This window comes from Raphanus sativus, chromosome 1 (genome assembly GCF_000801105.2).
Source record: "Raphanus sativus cultivar WK10039 chromosome 1, ASM80110v3, whole genome shotgun sequence".
NCBI lineage: Eukaryota > Viridiplantae > Streptophyta > Magnoliopsida > Brassicales > Brassicaceae > Raphanus > Raphanus sativus.
In genome coordinates, this window is record NC_079511.1 from 9383879 (window position 1) to 9399811 (window position 15933).

The following is a 15933-nucleotide window of genomic DNA, read 5'->3' on the forward strand; positions in this document are numbered from 1 at the left end:
CACTTTTGTGGTAAACAGACACACTTCCCCATAAAAGTCATACATGGTTACTTCTTTGATTTTTCTGGTTGCTATGAATATAGAGCAAATTGACCCTTCAATTTAAAGTTTTGCCTCACATTTTCTTTTATTAAGTTTAGGACATGTTTCTTGCCCTCTCTACTACCTTTAGTTATACACTTTTAAAAATGCAAGAAAATAAAACGTTAACGTGAGTCGTAAAAGAAGAAGAATTAGAAGAAGAAGAAGAATTCTTAAGTTGCACAAAAATAAGAAGAAGAAGAAGAAGAAGAATTATGACGATCTTTTCTAAATATGAGGATGGTCATGGAATCAAATGCCAATGCTCATCTACTGTCAATTAAAATAAAATTATTTAACGGAATTGGTCAAGAATCACAATTTTAAAAAAGAAATATAGATGACAAAAGTTGAATTATTTTGATCGAATTGGATAAGTAACCAGCTGGATTAAGACATAGACAAATTAACAACTTCGTATTTCTTTAATATATGCTTTCATACTTGAAAGCTAACTATCTTGGTGAGACGTTATAACGAATTACAAGAACTATCGCCGTCGATCATACTGGTTTGGTCATTTGTAAACTAAGACGACGATAGTTACCTTTGATGATGATATTTTACATATATATAGTTAGCATGTTTAGATTCCTTTGTTGAAATGTAGCTCATATTTGATCCACTTCGAAAGAAGATAGCTGTAAAGTAACGATGGTTACATATTGACTAGATTTGCAATTCTAGAGAAGAGCATTTAGATACCTTACGATATATAATCTTATGCGCTTATACAGCTTTAAATTTCAAACAGATAAATATAATACTAACTAATGTAGATATAACGTGGACCATTCTTTAACGTGCATGTTAGGTACTTCCTAGGGTAAATTCAAATTTTCTTATGCTGTTTTATATATATATATATATATATATATATATCGTTTAATTAGGTAACCATACCTCCAAAACCACGTGTAAGTAGTCAAGTGGTATGTGCTTTCTTCTGTTATCCGGCAAGGTTGAGGATTCGAGGCTATCTCTTGCAGATTTGTAGTGATTATTTTAAGGGACCCACGTGTCAGTAATCAAGTGGTATGTGCTCTCTTCTATTGTCCGCAAGGTTGAGGGTTCGAGGCTATCTCTTGCAGATTTGTGGTGATTATTTTGAGGGACTTTTGGGTTTAATATGGAGAAGCCCAGATCTGCTGTGTGTGGTCACTATTGGCTTAACATGGGGTCACCAGCTTTCATGGATGCCTTCGACGAGCTCTCTGGCGGGCAATACCAAATTTCCGAAACGGTCATTAGGCGTTAATCGGATTTCTTTCGAAGCATTCAAATACCAGAGTCATAAAAAAAAACAGTACCTCCAAAGCTTGAATAGTATTTCTTAAACAGAAAACTTAACTTTTTGTCAAGCGAATTCCAAAACAACGTGGTTCATATTATAAAATAATTTTTGAGAAGTAAAAACTATAATTTAAATTTAAATTTATAATGCGATTAATGATTTTTGATATGGATTAACAGAGTGGTCAGCACTGACTAGCTTAACATACTCTCTGTGGGGGTGGGGGGGGGGGGGGGGAGGGGGATTCCGTATTGCAATTGCATGATATATTCACGAGTCATAGGCAACATGGCCTCCTTGTAATTTTGTTGATATCATTTAAAAAAGAGAAACTCACGACTTTAGAGGATATGAAAAAGAAATACTACACGTCGATAGAGCAACCAATGTCTATAATTAATGAGCATATGTGTGATATGTAATTTCTTGGGTACACGTACATAATCGTTATTTGTCGTAGACAGTTTTGTCGGGCCTCCGAATGTGTCCCAATATGCAGTCTGTAATCAATGTCTCTTTCCAAAACACGTACTATCTACATATGTTACTAAAGGCGATTAGTTCGACTGTAAATTTTTGAAGGAACTTAAATTTTTTAATCTGTTGTATATTTATAATAATGTTTTGAGGAAGAAAAAGACAATTGAGGTTCTTTAAGAGAAGAAAGAAAAAATGTTCTACAAAACATGTATGTATCTCCTGTTACAAAAAAAAAAAGAAAAAACATGTATGTATCTCTTAAACATTACAGGAACAGATAAATAGAGATCAAATCTATCATAATCATATAACATCAAGAGTATTTAGATTTGGACTTCCATTTGAGAACTAAATTTAAATATCTATAGTTGAGACTGCCAAACATTTTTAAATAGTCTTTTTTTTAAATGAGAATGGGACCACCAAAGTTGATGGAACAAAACAATAACTAATATCGAACCGATGTTTGTGGTTAGCTAAAGACGATAATTAGAATGATCCTGATAAAATAATTTTCAAACATAAATGCCATTTGACTAATATGATAAAACTATTACTAACACAAATGCACAACTGAATTAGTTCACCCCTCTCTTTTTATCGTTTTTGGATATATAAGTAATTTCTTATTGATACCAATACAATGACTTGTACGCAAAATCCCATGCAAACAAAAGTCTAAAGTCATTTGTTGAAAAATTTTAATAGAAAAAGGAACAACTCTGCTAAAACTAATAAAAACATATACTTCCATTACTAGAATAGATATTTAAGTGCGGCTTAAAACAATTTTAATAATTCATTAATCATTATTACAACTAAGTATATCACTGTAGAATTCAGGAATTTAGTATTCTGTATATTACTCTTTTCATTTTTTTTAAAGTGTCATTTTAACAATTTTTCACACAAATTAAAAAAATAATTAAAATTTATTCAGTTTCTATTAATTATATCTATTTAATCAATAATATTTGAGATAAAATCAAATAATTTATAAAATCAATGCAGTTTTAATTAATTTTAAGTTAAAATAATATAAATTGTTGAAATTTTAAAGTGATATTTTTTGTGTAATAAGAAAAAATATTATAATAGTATTTATTACAAAATATAGAGAATAATTAATATATTTTAAATTTATTTTTAATTAAATTAATCATATTCAACATGTATTCACCTCTGTCAAAAACTTTTGTTAAATTTAGTTTTTCTAGTACTATTTGTCCGGCTTTATGGAAAGCGTTGGGAGTTAATTATGGGACCAGGCGGCTTGGCTGATATTCTTCTTTTTATTATGATTTGCTTTTCGGAGTGACAAATGTTTATATGCGAAAAACATATGCTATATTACAATAAATACAATACGATATTTGCTATATTACAATAAATACAATATGATATTTGTTTCGATCGTATTGGTAATTCCGTAATTAGTTTTGCTGTAATATGCATGAAAGAATTAGCATATGCCATATGTCCACTTTGAAAAGTCATTGTTTTTTTTTGGAAAAGGGCTTATTTGAAAAATCACTGTTTAAGTAGGCATGAACGTTTTGTACAGCTGAAATACCTAAGATTTAAAAAAAAACAAGATCCAAACTGTAATACAAAAATATCTGAATAAAACTTATGAGCATAGTATTTTAGAGTTTAGTTATAATCTGCATCGATCCAAAATCCAAATATTTGTAAGTAATTATATATTTTGAATTTATTTTTTTGTAAAATTTTCAGGTTTTAAAAGAAAAATAATTTAGATGATTTTAGACATTAATTATAATCTGAACCGAATCCGGAAAAAACCAAATCTAACATTTAGTAAAATTTGAATAGGATTAATGAATATAAATTAAAAAATCCGAAAATCTGAATCAACCGAACCGAAATCGACGGAGCCTCTAAATACCCAAACCTAAATTCAAAAATTTTAGGGTTAGATACCACCTTCCTTCTTACAGGTTCGATCTGTTGTCTCTAAGTAACGAAAAAATCATTAATTGTTATCTAAATTTCTAATTAGTAAATTTACTCTTACATATTCTGCCGACACTTCCTTGCGTATAAATTTTAACTACTTCCACTATTATGAGAGTATATATATGTTCAAATATCCATCCCTTATGGAAATCTCAAGTGTATATACGACTTACAAGATCTGATGTAACATAAAATATAAAAACAACATATTGCTTGAACTATGTTTTTTTTGTAAAAATTTTAATATATATTTTTTTTTTTTGATATCTCTGGTGTCTGGGCAGCCACTTTCCCAAATATCCCCCGAAGGGGTCCAGCGCCCCAGCAGTAAAGATGTTAAATCGCTGTTGGTAATAATAAATTTTAATATATTATTACCAAACTTTTTTGTTTTGACAGAATTACATGAAATAACAAGAAACAGAAGAAGAAAAATATTAAAATCTGAACACATATTCAAGAAAACTTTAATGACATACACTACAGAACCAAAACGCTATCCAGCAGCTTCGACTAAGTCAACCCACTGCTTGCTGCAAAAAATTAAGCCAAGTTTAATCTGAGAGTCGGAACTCGCTAATTTTAACAATTCCCCCATAATCTGGTTTTAAAGATAATTAATTTACCCGAGAACAGTTCGCCAAAAAACTTCATAGTACCTACTTACACGAATGGACAACCATGGTAACGGCTAAGCACACCCGCATTAACCAACCTAAGCATTTATTAAGCCTAGAGGCAACTTGAACAAGATACCGCTCAGGCCTATATTGCTTTAACTATGTTGAACTATGTTGTTGTTCAAAAAAATAAATTAATGGGAACAACTTATAAAACAAATCTAATAATAAACTTCTCCTAACTGGACTTAACCAACAATACACTCCTACTCTCAACCCTAAAGATATGAGACATCTTCACATCAACAGACATGTACTTCCCAACTCCAAAAAAAAAAGACAAGTGACGCCATCGTCTAGTCTACGTTTCAAGAATTCACACAGTAGGAGATAGTGAAATGCAATTCCATCCACGATTATCACCATATGACCAAAGATTTCGCTCACAATATTCATATTTCAATAAATAAAAATATTACTAATTACTAAAGTGGGACTAAGAAGAAGACAGCGATATCTAACAAACATTTACTTTTTTTCCTTTTTATATCTCGTGGCTAGATTTTTCTTTTGCTAGTAAAGTTAATAAAAGTAGTCAGGTCGGTAACTGTGGCCTGTTTGGGACGTCAGAAAAATGCTGAGACAATTATTATTACGTCGATCGCCATATAGAAGAAAATACATATATGCTGACAAACAACTGATTATTGGTAATAACATCATCAGAAACGGGACCCCTTCCAACGTCGTTTATTACAAAACTCTCGGACAAAGAAAAATTTAAATAATTTTGTTCTAAAACCGAAAAGAAATATTTGTTCAACATACTCCGATGTTTTTGATTGTTTGATTTGAAAGAAATTAGTATTTGAAGTTTTGAACAAAAAAAAGAAATTAATAGTTGAATTTGAAAGAAACAAATCGATGTAATTCAAAACTTAAGCCATTGTTTAATCACAGATCTGGTTCCTAGACGTCATGATTTGATTCTCTCTAATCTTATTTTCTTTGTTAATTATTTTACAACTTTTTGTTTTTGTCTATAATGGCCATTTCTTGTATTATTATCATTTTCTTAATTCATACTCTCTCTCTCCCTCTCAAAATATTCTATGTTTAAAAAAAAAAAATTTAAAATATATATATTTTACATTTTCAATGTGTATAATAATAATAAATTGTAAATTTCAAAGATATTAATTGTGTTTACTGAATTTTGATTGGTTAAAAATTGTGGAAAATATTTAATAACAGAAAATAATGTATTATTTATGATCAAAGAGTTTATGTCTTTCTTAATATATGAAAAAACTCTAAAACTTACATTATTCTGAAATAGAGGGAATATTACTTAATGGTAATGAATAAACTAGCAGCTAGAGTTCATCACATTATTACAAATGTAGATGTCATTTTTTCCAGGAGTGTTCTACAAATTCAAAGCTCGGGTCATTATTCATTAGATATATGGCTATTTCCTTTGTTGATTATTTTATAAATTTTATTTTGTGTAAAATGGCCATTGCTTTTATTATTATCATACTGTTGTTATATCAAAGTAATTGATAGTTTATAATGGCAGTGAAAAATGTAGCCAGCTTTCATGAAAAAAATTCACATAATGACAAATATTGTAGATGTCATTGTTTCCAGGAGAGTCCTAAAAATACAAGAATGCCAAAACAAAAATATTGAAGAAAGTAGTTAAGAGGGTCTTTTCCAGTGTAAGATCTTTTGGAACCACTCTAATCGGTAATTGATTAATATCTAGTACAATCATTAGTGAACAATATAATAGTGTAGATTAGGTAGTGTAGAACCAAGACTTTTCGATCCACTTGAACCAATATTCTATAAAATGTACTAATATGATTTTTGTTTAACAACTTGTCTCTCTTCCCTCAATCATGAATGATACATAATCCGTTAGGTCTCCTAACATTAGTCTTTGTTCGATCCAAGAATATCTTCAATATAATACAATATTTATATGTCATTAAACTATTATCATGGCAGGGAATCAATTATTATTCAGAGCTACGTCTATTAACTAAACATATTCTTCCAAACCAGTGGCTAAAAGCAATACATTATTGGGAGTGAAAACTTTCAGAAAACAAAAATTTTAAACAAAAATTTAAATGTAAATAATATTCATTTTTGGGGAAAAATGTAAATACTATTCATCTGTATTTTGTTTACTTATTTCAAAATTTTCAGTATGTGAGGTGAATACAATTCTTATCGAGTACGTTCACGCAATTTATGAGAAAGGTGTAATTGATATGGGACAAAATCTGACTTCTTATGTTCACCACATATTATTCTTACCGTACGTACTCTTCATCTTAACCCTCTTGAATTTGTGTATATATATATATATATATATATATATATATATATATATATCACTTACTTTATTGTTTGCTTTAGAACGCACTTTTATTTTCTTTACCCTATTATACATGATTTTGTTTTGAAGGGTTTGCCCTCTCATACTAGTTGATCCATAATCCATTACACCAATCATATCAAGAGGAGGAGTAAGGGCATGTGAAAAATACAGAATCCGCTTAATTACAATATCAAACCTTGTCTCAAAAGTCGCTGTAAAAGATGGAAAAAGACAAAAAAACATTAATTGATATGTACGTTGTTACATTATTACGATGGACATGAGCATGAAACTTCTTGATGATTTATGATGATGAACAATAGAAAAGCCGGTTGCACAAAAAAAAAACAATATAAAAGCCAAAATAAATATGTTGGACGCGGAAAAAAGCATCTGGTCTAGGGATATCCAATATCCTCTCACATCTACTTTCTATATCCATCGTCGATGCCATCTCTACTGACTGTTTTGGTCAACCAAAGTATATTGTAGTCTCGCTTTTAAATAGTGCATGGCGAAGTGAGGTGTCTCGTCCATTGCCAATAGGTGTCTCGTCCATCGCCTTGTGCCATGGCGACACAAAGCTACCGGTTAGTGTATGAAAGCAAAAAAAGGTAATGCATAAACATATATAGATAGAATAAAAGCTAAAACCAAAATACAAAAACAGAGCAATTAACCACTTGTAACAGAAAAAAAGGAAAAGAAAAAACAAATACCAATTTCTTGAATTCAGGTGAATAAAGAAGAGAACAATAGCAGAAAAACCCTAGCTCTCACTTAGGTATGTGTTCTTACGGTTTGTAATTCAGTTTAGTAGTTTGATTTTGACAAACCAATTCGATTTTAACTTAAAACCAATGAGTCGTCTAGGCACCTTGATGCTTAGTAAGAAAGCCTTCAGGTGCTGAGGCGATGGGGACAGCGCTATGGCGAGCGCTATTTAAAAGCAAGATTATAGTGTCACTGATGTCATTTATCTGGTTATGAAATTTATTAGCTCATTTGCTAATTGCTTATTTATTAGAACCTCTAACATCCGAGATACAAACACATCACAAAGGAAAAGTTTGTAACAAATAGATTTGGGCTTTGATAAATATCATTAATAAAATCATACATTTAATGATAAATCTATCATAATATGAGAAAAGGAAACAGAGAGAGCTAGGGTGAGATGCTGTAGATTACAATCAACTCATCTCCTAGTCTCTTGTGTATATCCATACATCTCTATTGCTTTGGGTGAGAGTCTTCCTAAGGATCTGAATACGTGATCAAGTGTGTTTGTGTTCTAGAGTAACAATAAGCTATAACCATTTGACTGATGCCTCCTCCAAATGTCTCCCACTCACTCATCATCACCTCCTTCCTCCGCGTTGTCCTGCTCTTCGACCTGGGTTTCTTGAAAACTGGATCTGCAAATTTTTGGAGTCCGGTTCATTTTCATCCATTCTATAGCCTGTCAAAATGCATAGTAGCATCAGTTCAGTTCGAGTGTCTATAGAAAAGGAAAAAAAGCAGCAACATATTGTTGAAGATATAGTATATTACAAGAGACAAAGCAACATAAACTGAATACATTTTTTGAACTAAAATAACCAATTTGGGAAGCAGGGAGAATAAAAAGTTACCTTGCAGGGCGGTACGAGCAGTTGCTGCACATGCAGGGCTTTCAAAATCAACAAAACATAGAACAACAGGATCTCCATTCCTCTTCATTAAACAAAAAAAACCCCTTTAGTTAGTCAAAAGTAACGAAATTTGTTTAAAAAAACTTCAACAATGCTTAAAGTTAATCTTACTTGCTTTGTATCTTTGGTCACAAGTCTCGCTTCTTTATATCCCAAAAATGGTCGAAATATATCTAAAGTACATATAGTTAAGGAGACTGAACAGCACAAAGTGATGGTGTAAGAAGTATTGAAGAACGAGCCATAAAAGAAAGGATACGAGATACTTCCCTCCTGGAGCAATTAGAAGGAAGTCCTTCAACAAATAGAGTGTTGGATGCATCTGGAGGCAGACGAAGCAGTTCCCTTCCAGGCCTCCTACCAACTAAATCTTGTTGACCAAAACCCAAATCTCGACCATTTGGAGGCCCAAAATCTGGATGCTGAACTCCACCACGCCCAGACATAAGCTCACCCATGTCACCACCTCCTCTGCCGACACCACGAAACCGACCAGCTTCTTCAGATGGCATAGAAGACGTTTGCTACAAAACAGTGGAAGACTTTTCAATTGACTGACGAAATAAACAAAGAAGATATAATAATAATACATAAAAACATAAGTGAATAATAAAGGGATTTTGTACCGCACTCTGAAGGTAGCGATCATAAGCTGAGCCAATAGTTCTCGTATCTCTTACTGAATGAAGGATACCTCGGTCCTCATCCCGTGACACGTAATCATGTTCTGAATAAGACAAGGGCGTAAGTAACACATTGATTATAATGTATAAACCTGTACGGACATGAATCTACAACTACAAGCAGTGATTGTGTGTTGAGATGTTGATGATGTTCAAACATCTTTAACTTAGCGAAGATATACACTATACCATTCCATCACACACACACATATACAGTACTTATAGCGAACGGGTCAAAACTCCTAAACTCAATTATAGCTCAGCCTATGAGTATATATACAAAAATATGTAACAGATGATGTTTTCAGAAAAAAAGAAACAATCTTTAAGATCTATAACAAAACCTGTTTCAATTTTCTATACGAACAGCAGTGCCCTGAAACAATTGAATCACAAATCCACAAGTATAGAAACAGCTTCTCGAGGTCTAAACGGTAAAACCACAAAATCGAGCGGAATTAAAAAAAAAGAAGGAGAATTTATCATTACCGAAGTCAGAACGGTGACGTTTCAGAGGACCTCCGTGGGGGATCGACGACATCGGAGGCTGGTTCCAGTACCCATCTCCCATTGACGACGACGACGGCGACTGAAACAATACTTTCTAATTTTCGCTCGATTTCAATTTCAGTTTCTCTGCTTTAGATCGATAACCGAAGTGAACGACCCGGCTTTCTGTTACCCGACCCGGCTCATTCCGACTCTACTTTAACGGGCCTATAAACTCATACACCTATTGGCCCATTTTACGAAACAACCTGTGGTCTCTGCCTTTTTTAGATTGTTACTCAATGTCGTCCTCCACAAGTAATTATCACTCATAAAATTTTCCATTAATGGGTTTTGATTAGGTATAGATTCTCTGATTAATTTGATGGTGATTATCTGAAACTCTACTTTGTACAGTATAATATTTAATGTGATCTTTTCTAGAAGATTATTTTAGTGGGATTTGTTGAGTAATTGAAAGATATGTTTCTGAATTTTATATTGAGAATTTTCTTGGGTTCTGATAGACGATATGAGCAAAGACTAATCAAGTCTTGCGAGCTGAGTTACGCACACTTACTTGGAAATGGGCCCACAATCAAACTTGTACATTACTATACTCACAACATGGCGTAGATATCACTTGTGTGGATGTAATAACAAAGACATCACGGAGATGGTTTTACAATATTATTGGGTTTAGGTTGAGTGGGAGATGCCAACTCCAAGAAAGCTCAGGGAGTTGTAACACTAGCAGCGGAGCGATCTGCTAGATCTAATGCCTGCAAAGGAGGCCATAACCCCCCTAGTAGCTCATGTAATATCTAAGTCGGACCTCCTAAGTCAATTTGGTAAAGCAAAAGTAGCTCTTGTGTAGACTAGTCAAATAACTTTTGCATCTTGAATGCCTTAAGTCAAAAAAAATTGCATCTTTTTTTTTTATAGCAGTTGAAGTCTCTTTCTTGTATTAATGACCAAAATGGTTCTCATTTTCCACAAGAAAATGGACTGGAAGCATTGAATCTTGTGAATCTTATGTTACTTCTTTAGAATCACCAGAGTGGGCTGAACAGTATGAGCGGGCCCTGTATTTAACCCTTGTGGCCTTCCATGATGGAAGTTAAGACCAAAGACGAGTTTTCTTCAGGTCAAAACAAACATCTCCTTTTCATGTTGCAATGCATTTTGACCTTTTAAAGCTTCCACTGGATCCGTCTATTATGAATGTCTCAATATAAATTAGTAGTTTAAAAAAAAATTGATGGCGAATAAGAGGCGAGGAGCATGAAGCAGATACGTGAGAATCCGAATAACGTGTAAGAGAAATAAACGTGCGGCAATTTTTATAAGAAATCATGCCGGTACGTCACCTGCTGTAAATCATTTTAACCCGCATGTTTTAGCCGGTCAATAGTTCACCTTCTACTTTGAACACAACTTACTTTCATGAAGAACAACTTTTTGGACTACAATAACAAGAGGAAATTGAGCATTCTCTTGGATAAAAACCATAAATTACAATATCAAAGGGAACTAAACGGGATAAGTTGATAAGAAGTTCCAGAAAAATCAAGATGAGGCTTGACTGCGTAGATAAAGCATTTACGACAAAATCGGATAGCAAATGATTCGTCATTTGCAACGTTGAAAACCGACTCTCACCAGTCACCAACAAAATGAACCGAATTAGTTTCGTTTGTCCTTTCTAGTCCCATACAGATCGCTACAACAAACCAGTGAGTAAGCTGAGCTTCCTTTTCTATTATACTATATTATTAATTCTTCTTGTTTTTTGCAACAAGTCAATTACACATGTGAAAGTACTTGCTTTAAATCCACTGAATGATTTTTTTAATCATAACAAAGAAAAAATAATAATCTATCAAGATTTGGTATTCATAGAAAAAAAAATTGCAAAAAAAAAAGATTTGGTATTCAAACAACAATTTACAAAACAAACCCAAAATTCGTAACGTTTATTATACATAAAAATAATAAATGCATCCAATTAGACTATAGCAGATGAGCACAAGTAGCTAAAGAGGAACAAGATTCATTACAGATAGAATTTAAAACTATGAAAACGCTCACCAAACACGATTACACATATCATCAAATTGCCAATTTGATTCTAACAAATGACGTCAACATCACGACATGCAGAAGTACAACCCCTCTAATTCTATCAGAGTGTCTCCTAAAAATGATGAAAAACGTAAAAACATCATGCGTCCCTCTATTATACTTGTAAACTAAGTTCAACTTGGAATAAAATCCCAATCAAGAATCAAAAAAATTATTGAAAATGTCCATGGAAGAAGTAGACGTCGGAGTGGCTTGTAGGATAGAGCTAAATTCATTGAAGAACGACGACAAGCCTTGAGGATCGGATGCTCCAACCGTAGAAAAGAAATCTGGCGATATCGGCTGTAAAGAAGCGGGCCCTGGAGACAAAATCCCAGCACGTTCGATAGTTCGGTTTTGATGATGGTGTTCTTGATAATATTGATTCGTAGTCTCTACGCCACCCACAAAACCTAGTTCGTTTGATGTATTCGCTTTCTCCATGGCAGCATACCGAGCCGCCGGAGATATCGAACCACGAGATGCATCGAACGCTGCTGACGTGTCTCTTGATGCAGATATGTAGTCTAGTGCTAAGGTTGATGGAGAAGAGGAGGATGGAATTGTGGAGGTAGAGGTTTTGCCTGTGAGACGTTGAACCAATGTCATGAAGTTGTTAGGGTGTGTACGTATGGATAATCTTGGGAGATACAGTGTATATGATCACCGGACCACGTGGAGGTAATAGCTGTGATGGCTCTGGCTCGTGTAGCGGCGGTAGTTGTGATTGCAGCGGTTGTACTCGTGGTTGTGGCGCTAGTGGTGGCTTCTTGATGATCTTGTGGGAGTCTTTACGGATTTTCAATGGAGTTGGTCTTGGTCCCAATATTTCTTTTGATCTTGGAGGATTATTATCCATGGGTTCTACTTTATGAGAAGAATATATATAAAATATAGAGAGGTATATGCGTATATATCCGAGTGTGGTGATGATTTTAGTAAAGAAGAACAATGAGTATGTGATGATTAAGGGAAAAGGGAAGGTACATGAATGCTTGTATATATATGATGTCATTTGTGTATGAAAGAGGGAGAAGAGAAAAGTCAAATGAGGAAAGCAATCTACTTAAAATGTGGTAAAATTTGGCTACTTGGTTGTTTTGTATATTGATTATTATATTTTAATGTTCTTTCATGTCTATTTCTTACCAAGATGTGGGTTTGGTTTACCCATAGATAAAAAAGTTTTCCAGTCGTTAGAAAAGACTTGATTTTTATTTTACGACTTCCAGAAATAGTTGTTAATTACTCTTAATACACGTTTATAATTAGCTAAACTAAAAATTTACCTGCTAGCTAGGTGGTGTTCACGTTGCTATTTTTGATTTATTTTCATATTATGATTTAAACTAAGTAAATACAAGAACTGACGTCAAATCAAAATGGATTAGTATTACTTGTGTGTTTCTTTTGTTTGCAACTCAATGAACAAAAAATAAATAAAGAGTTTGAATACGTCCAGTCTTGACTCATGAGAAAGTCAAGCATAGAAGAGGTCATGGGTACCACAGTCAGACAGTTTGTTGCTGACTTGGCATGATATGGCAGCTCCTTAGAGCATCCGCAACGCGGCGTCTTAGGCGAATCCTTAGTGAAATCCTTAGGTTTAGAACAATATTATATGATTAAATATTTAACTGTAGCTAAGGATGAGTCCTTAGCTAAGGTCATTAAGGATCAAATCCTTAATGTGCTGGCACTCAACTACTGGCTCTCGATTGAAAGAACGATTTGATCAATCTCGATAGAAGAAGAAGATGGTACGTGGTGTTTGTCTTCTCAATCGATCCTTAAAATAACTGCTCTGTATTTTCATCGATTGATTTCTCTTCTGTGGTAAATTGGGGATATCGTGTTTTTTTTTTATTGGAACTGATCTCCAAAGCCCTAAGATTGATTTTTATTTTGTGATCAATTTGGATTAGTTTCGGAGATTTTGTGTTTTCGGTGGCTGAGATTTGGGTTTAGGGCTCGTTCACGAATCATTCAGAATGCTTATATCTTTAACTTGATTGTATTATCAATAGGTTCGCATATGGTTCACAGATAAATTTTTGAGGTTTTTGTATTGATCCCATCATTCTTTGTTATCGACATGTTGAAAAATTTACAGCCTTTTAGCTTGTTAACGATATTTTGTATCTGTTTCAGCTAAATCAGATCAATTGCTTACTGGTGGGTTTATTTTCATGTGTCGTTCCTGTGTGACTCTGCAACTTGCTTCTTCTCTGCATTGAATCGAACACCCTTGGCAATCATAGCAATTTGTTTACTTCTTTCTTACTAATCCCTAATGTCTCAAGGAGTAAACAAATTGTCATGGTTTTAGGATTCTATATCGTTTAATATCTTCCAATAATGATGCTACTAACTTGACACTGGTTTTTTATGAATATGTACACATACCTTGTGTGTTAATTAACAACTATGCTATTGCAATGTTTGATGGCTGCTTCTCTTTTTTTTTTTTTGGGGATGCAGGTTTTAGGACACTAAACAAACAAAATAGTGTCTGATGAGGAAGATTGTGTGTTTGCAGTTGCTTCTTTCAGCTTCTAAAGACAAGACAGTTCGGTTATGGAGAGTTGGTTCTGATTTGTGTCTTCATGTCTTTCATCATAACAACTACGGTAACTTTTGATACTTTCTTAACTCAGTTAAAGAGAATCCCATTCTCTGTGTGTTTGTATAGCAAAACAGAGCATCTCATTCTCTGTTTTATTACATGGTCATCATCAATAGTATGTTTTAGTATTCATCAGACTTCTAAATAAATGAATGGAATTGAACATTTTTTGTATGAAAAAAAAATTTCCTAAGGACTCTATATTGAGTAACACCATTGTACATACATTTTAGTGTAAAATCCTTAAATATTCAAAAAGCAAAAAAAAAAATATTTTATTACTAAGGATTCCAATGGTGGATAACACCATTGGAGATGCTCTTACACGGTTCTGCTCATCCAGACCTGAACAAGTTTCGGTGGACCATATAACCAACACAATTTTCCCTTTGTCAAACTCTATTTATACAATAAATGTATTAGATGTGGTCATTCATAAGTCTGATAATATGCTCTAAAAACTAAACAGTTGTCAACTAGCTTTTTGAAAATTTAAAATGAACTTTGAGATATAGTGATTTAATGGTTAGGTAAGTCCACTTTCACAACTTTCCTCTATCCAAGTTCTAGACCGTCTCTTTAATTTATAGAAACAAATGTAACGAAAATTTACCAAACTAAAAGATTTAAGTGAATAATAACTTACTACAATAAGAACCGCGCCTTGCGCTTAGTGAATTTAAAAAAAAAATTGACTCTAAGATAAATAAAACTGATATTTGGTGGGGTTTTTATTAAAATATAGAGAATTTTAAATTGTTTATATAAATATTTATAAATATTGGAGGATTAATTTGTATTTATGATCAAGGATTTTGATTTATATGTATTTTTATTGGTGATTCTGTTATATATATTTAGTAAGAAAAATAAAACCCCGTTTCATTTTTTTCTAACTAATCTTGTTAAAAGATTTATATTTAATTATTTTAAATACTTTAAGACATCTTAATCAAATTTGGAATAAAAAAATATTTGTCATAGTATTTTTGTAAATTATAAAGTCATAACAAATAACATAATAGATTAGTCGAATAATTATTATTATTTTTAATGGACCAACTTAATAAGCAAATAAATTCAGGAATATTTATCAAAAATCAAATGTAAATATTTATCAAAAATCAAAGGGATAACCAACCTTAATTTATCTAGGTAGATACTCACGTCTTGCGTAGGGTGAAACTATGACGGCAATTATATATTTCCTCTGTTTTATTTTAATTGTTGTTTTATATTTAGGCACATCTATTAAAAACATTTAATTGTGCATGTTTCCAAAATAAAAATATCATTACTAATACATTTAACCATATTTCAACCAATAAAAATAGATTAAGATAAAAAATTATTAAATTTAGCATCGAAATTATAAAACCACACTTATTTTGAAACAAAAATTTTACAGCGACAATTATACTAAAACAGATGAAGTATTATATTTTACATTTTTGTGCTTAGATTGTA

The 15933-nt window shown here is 32.5% G+C and overlaps 1 protein-coding gene and 1 pseudogene across 1 annotated transcript; both read right to left on the bottom strand.

Annotated features, from left to right (window-relative positions):
- Positions 1 to 7919: 7919 nt before the first annotated feature.
- LOC108834399 (nuclear speckle RNA-binding protein B) lies at positions 7920 to 9874 on the bottom strand. Its single transcript, XM_057009858.1, has 6 exons — positions 9717 to 9874; positions 9171 to 9271; positions 8804 to 9068; positions 8656 to 8717; positions 8485 to 8566; positions 7920 to 8312 (listed from the first exon to the last, which is right to left on the bottom strand). The coding sequence occupies exons 1-6, from the start codon at positions 9796 to 9798 to the stop codon at positions 8212 to 8214; spliced, it is 693 nt and encodes a 230-aa protein (XP_056865838.1). The 5' UTR covers positions 9799 to 9874; the 3' UTR covers positions 7920 to 8211.
- A 1799-nt stretch (positions 9875 to 11673) lies between these two features.
- LOC108852161 (nuclear speckle RNA-binding protein B-like) lies at positions 11674 to 12822 on the bottom strand (annotated as a pseudogene).
- Positions 12823 to 15933: the final 3111 nt, after the last annotated feature.

Coding starts and splice junctions, on each gene's coding strand:
- LOC108834399 (XM_057009858.1), bottom strand. CDS start 9,798: ATGGGAGATGGGTACTGGAACCAGCCTCCGATGTCGTCGATCCCCCAC. Junction 9,272..9,716: donor ACGTCACCGTTCTGACTTCG/GTAATGATAAAT, acceptor TGTCTTATTCAG/AACATGATTACGTGTCACGG. Junction 9,069..9,170: donor ATCGCTACCTTCAGAGTGCG/GTACAAAATCCC, acceptor ACTGTTTTGTAG/CAAACGTCTTCTATGCCATC.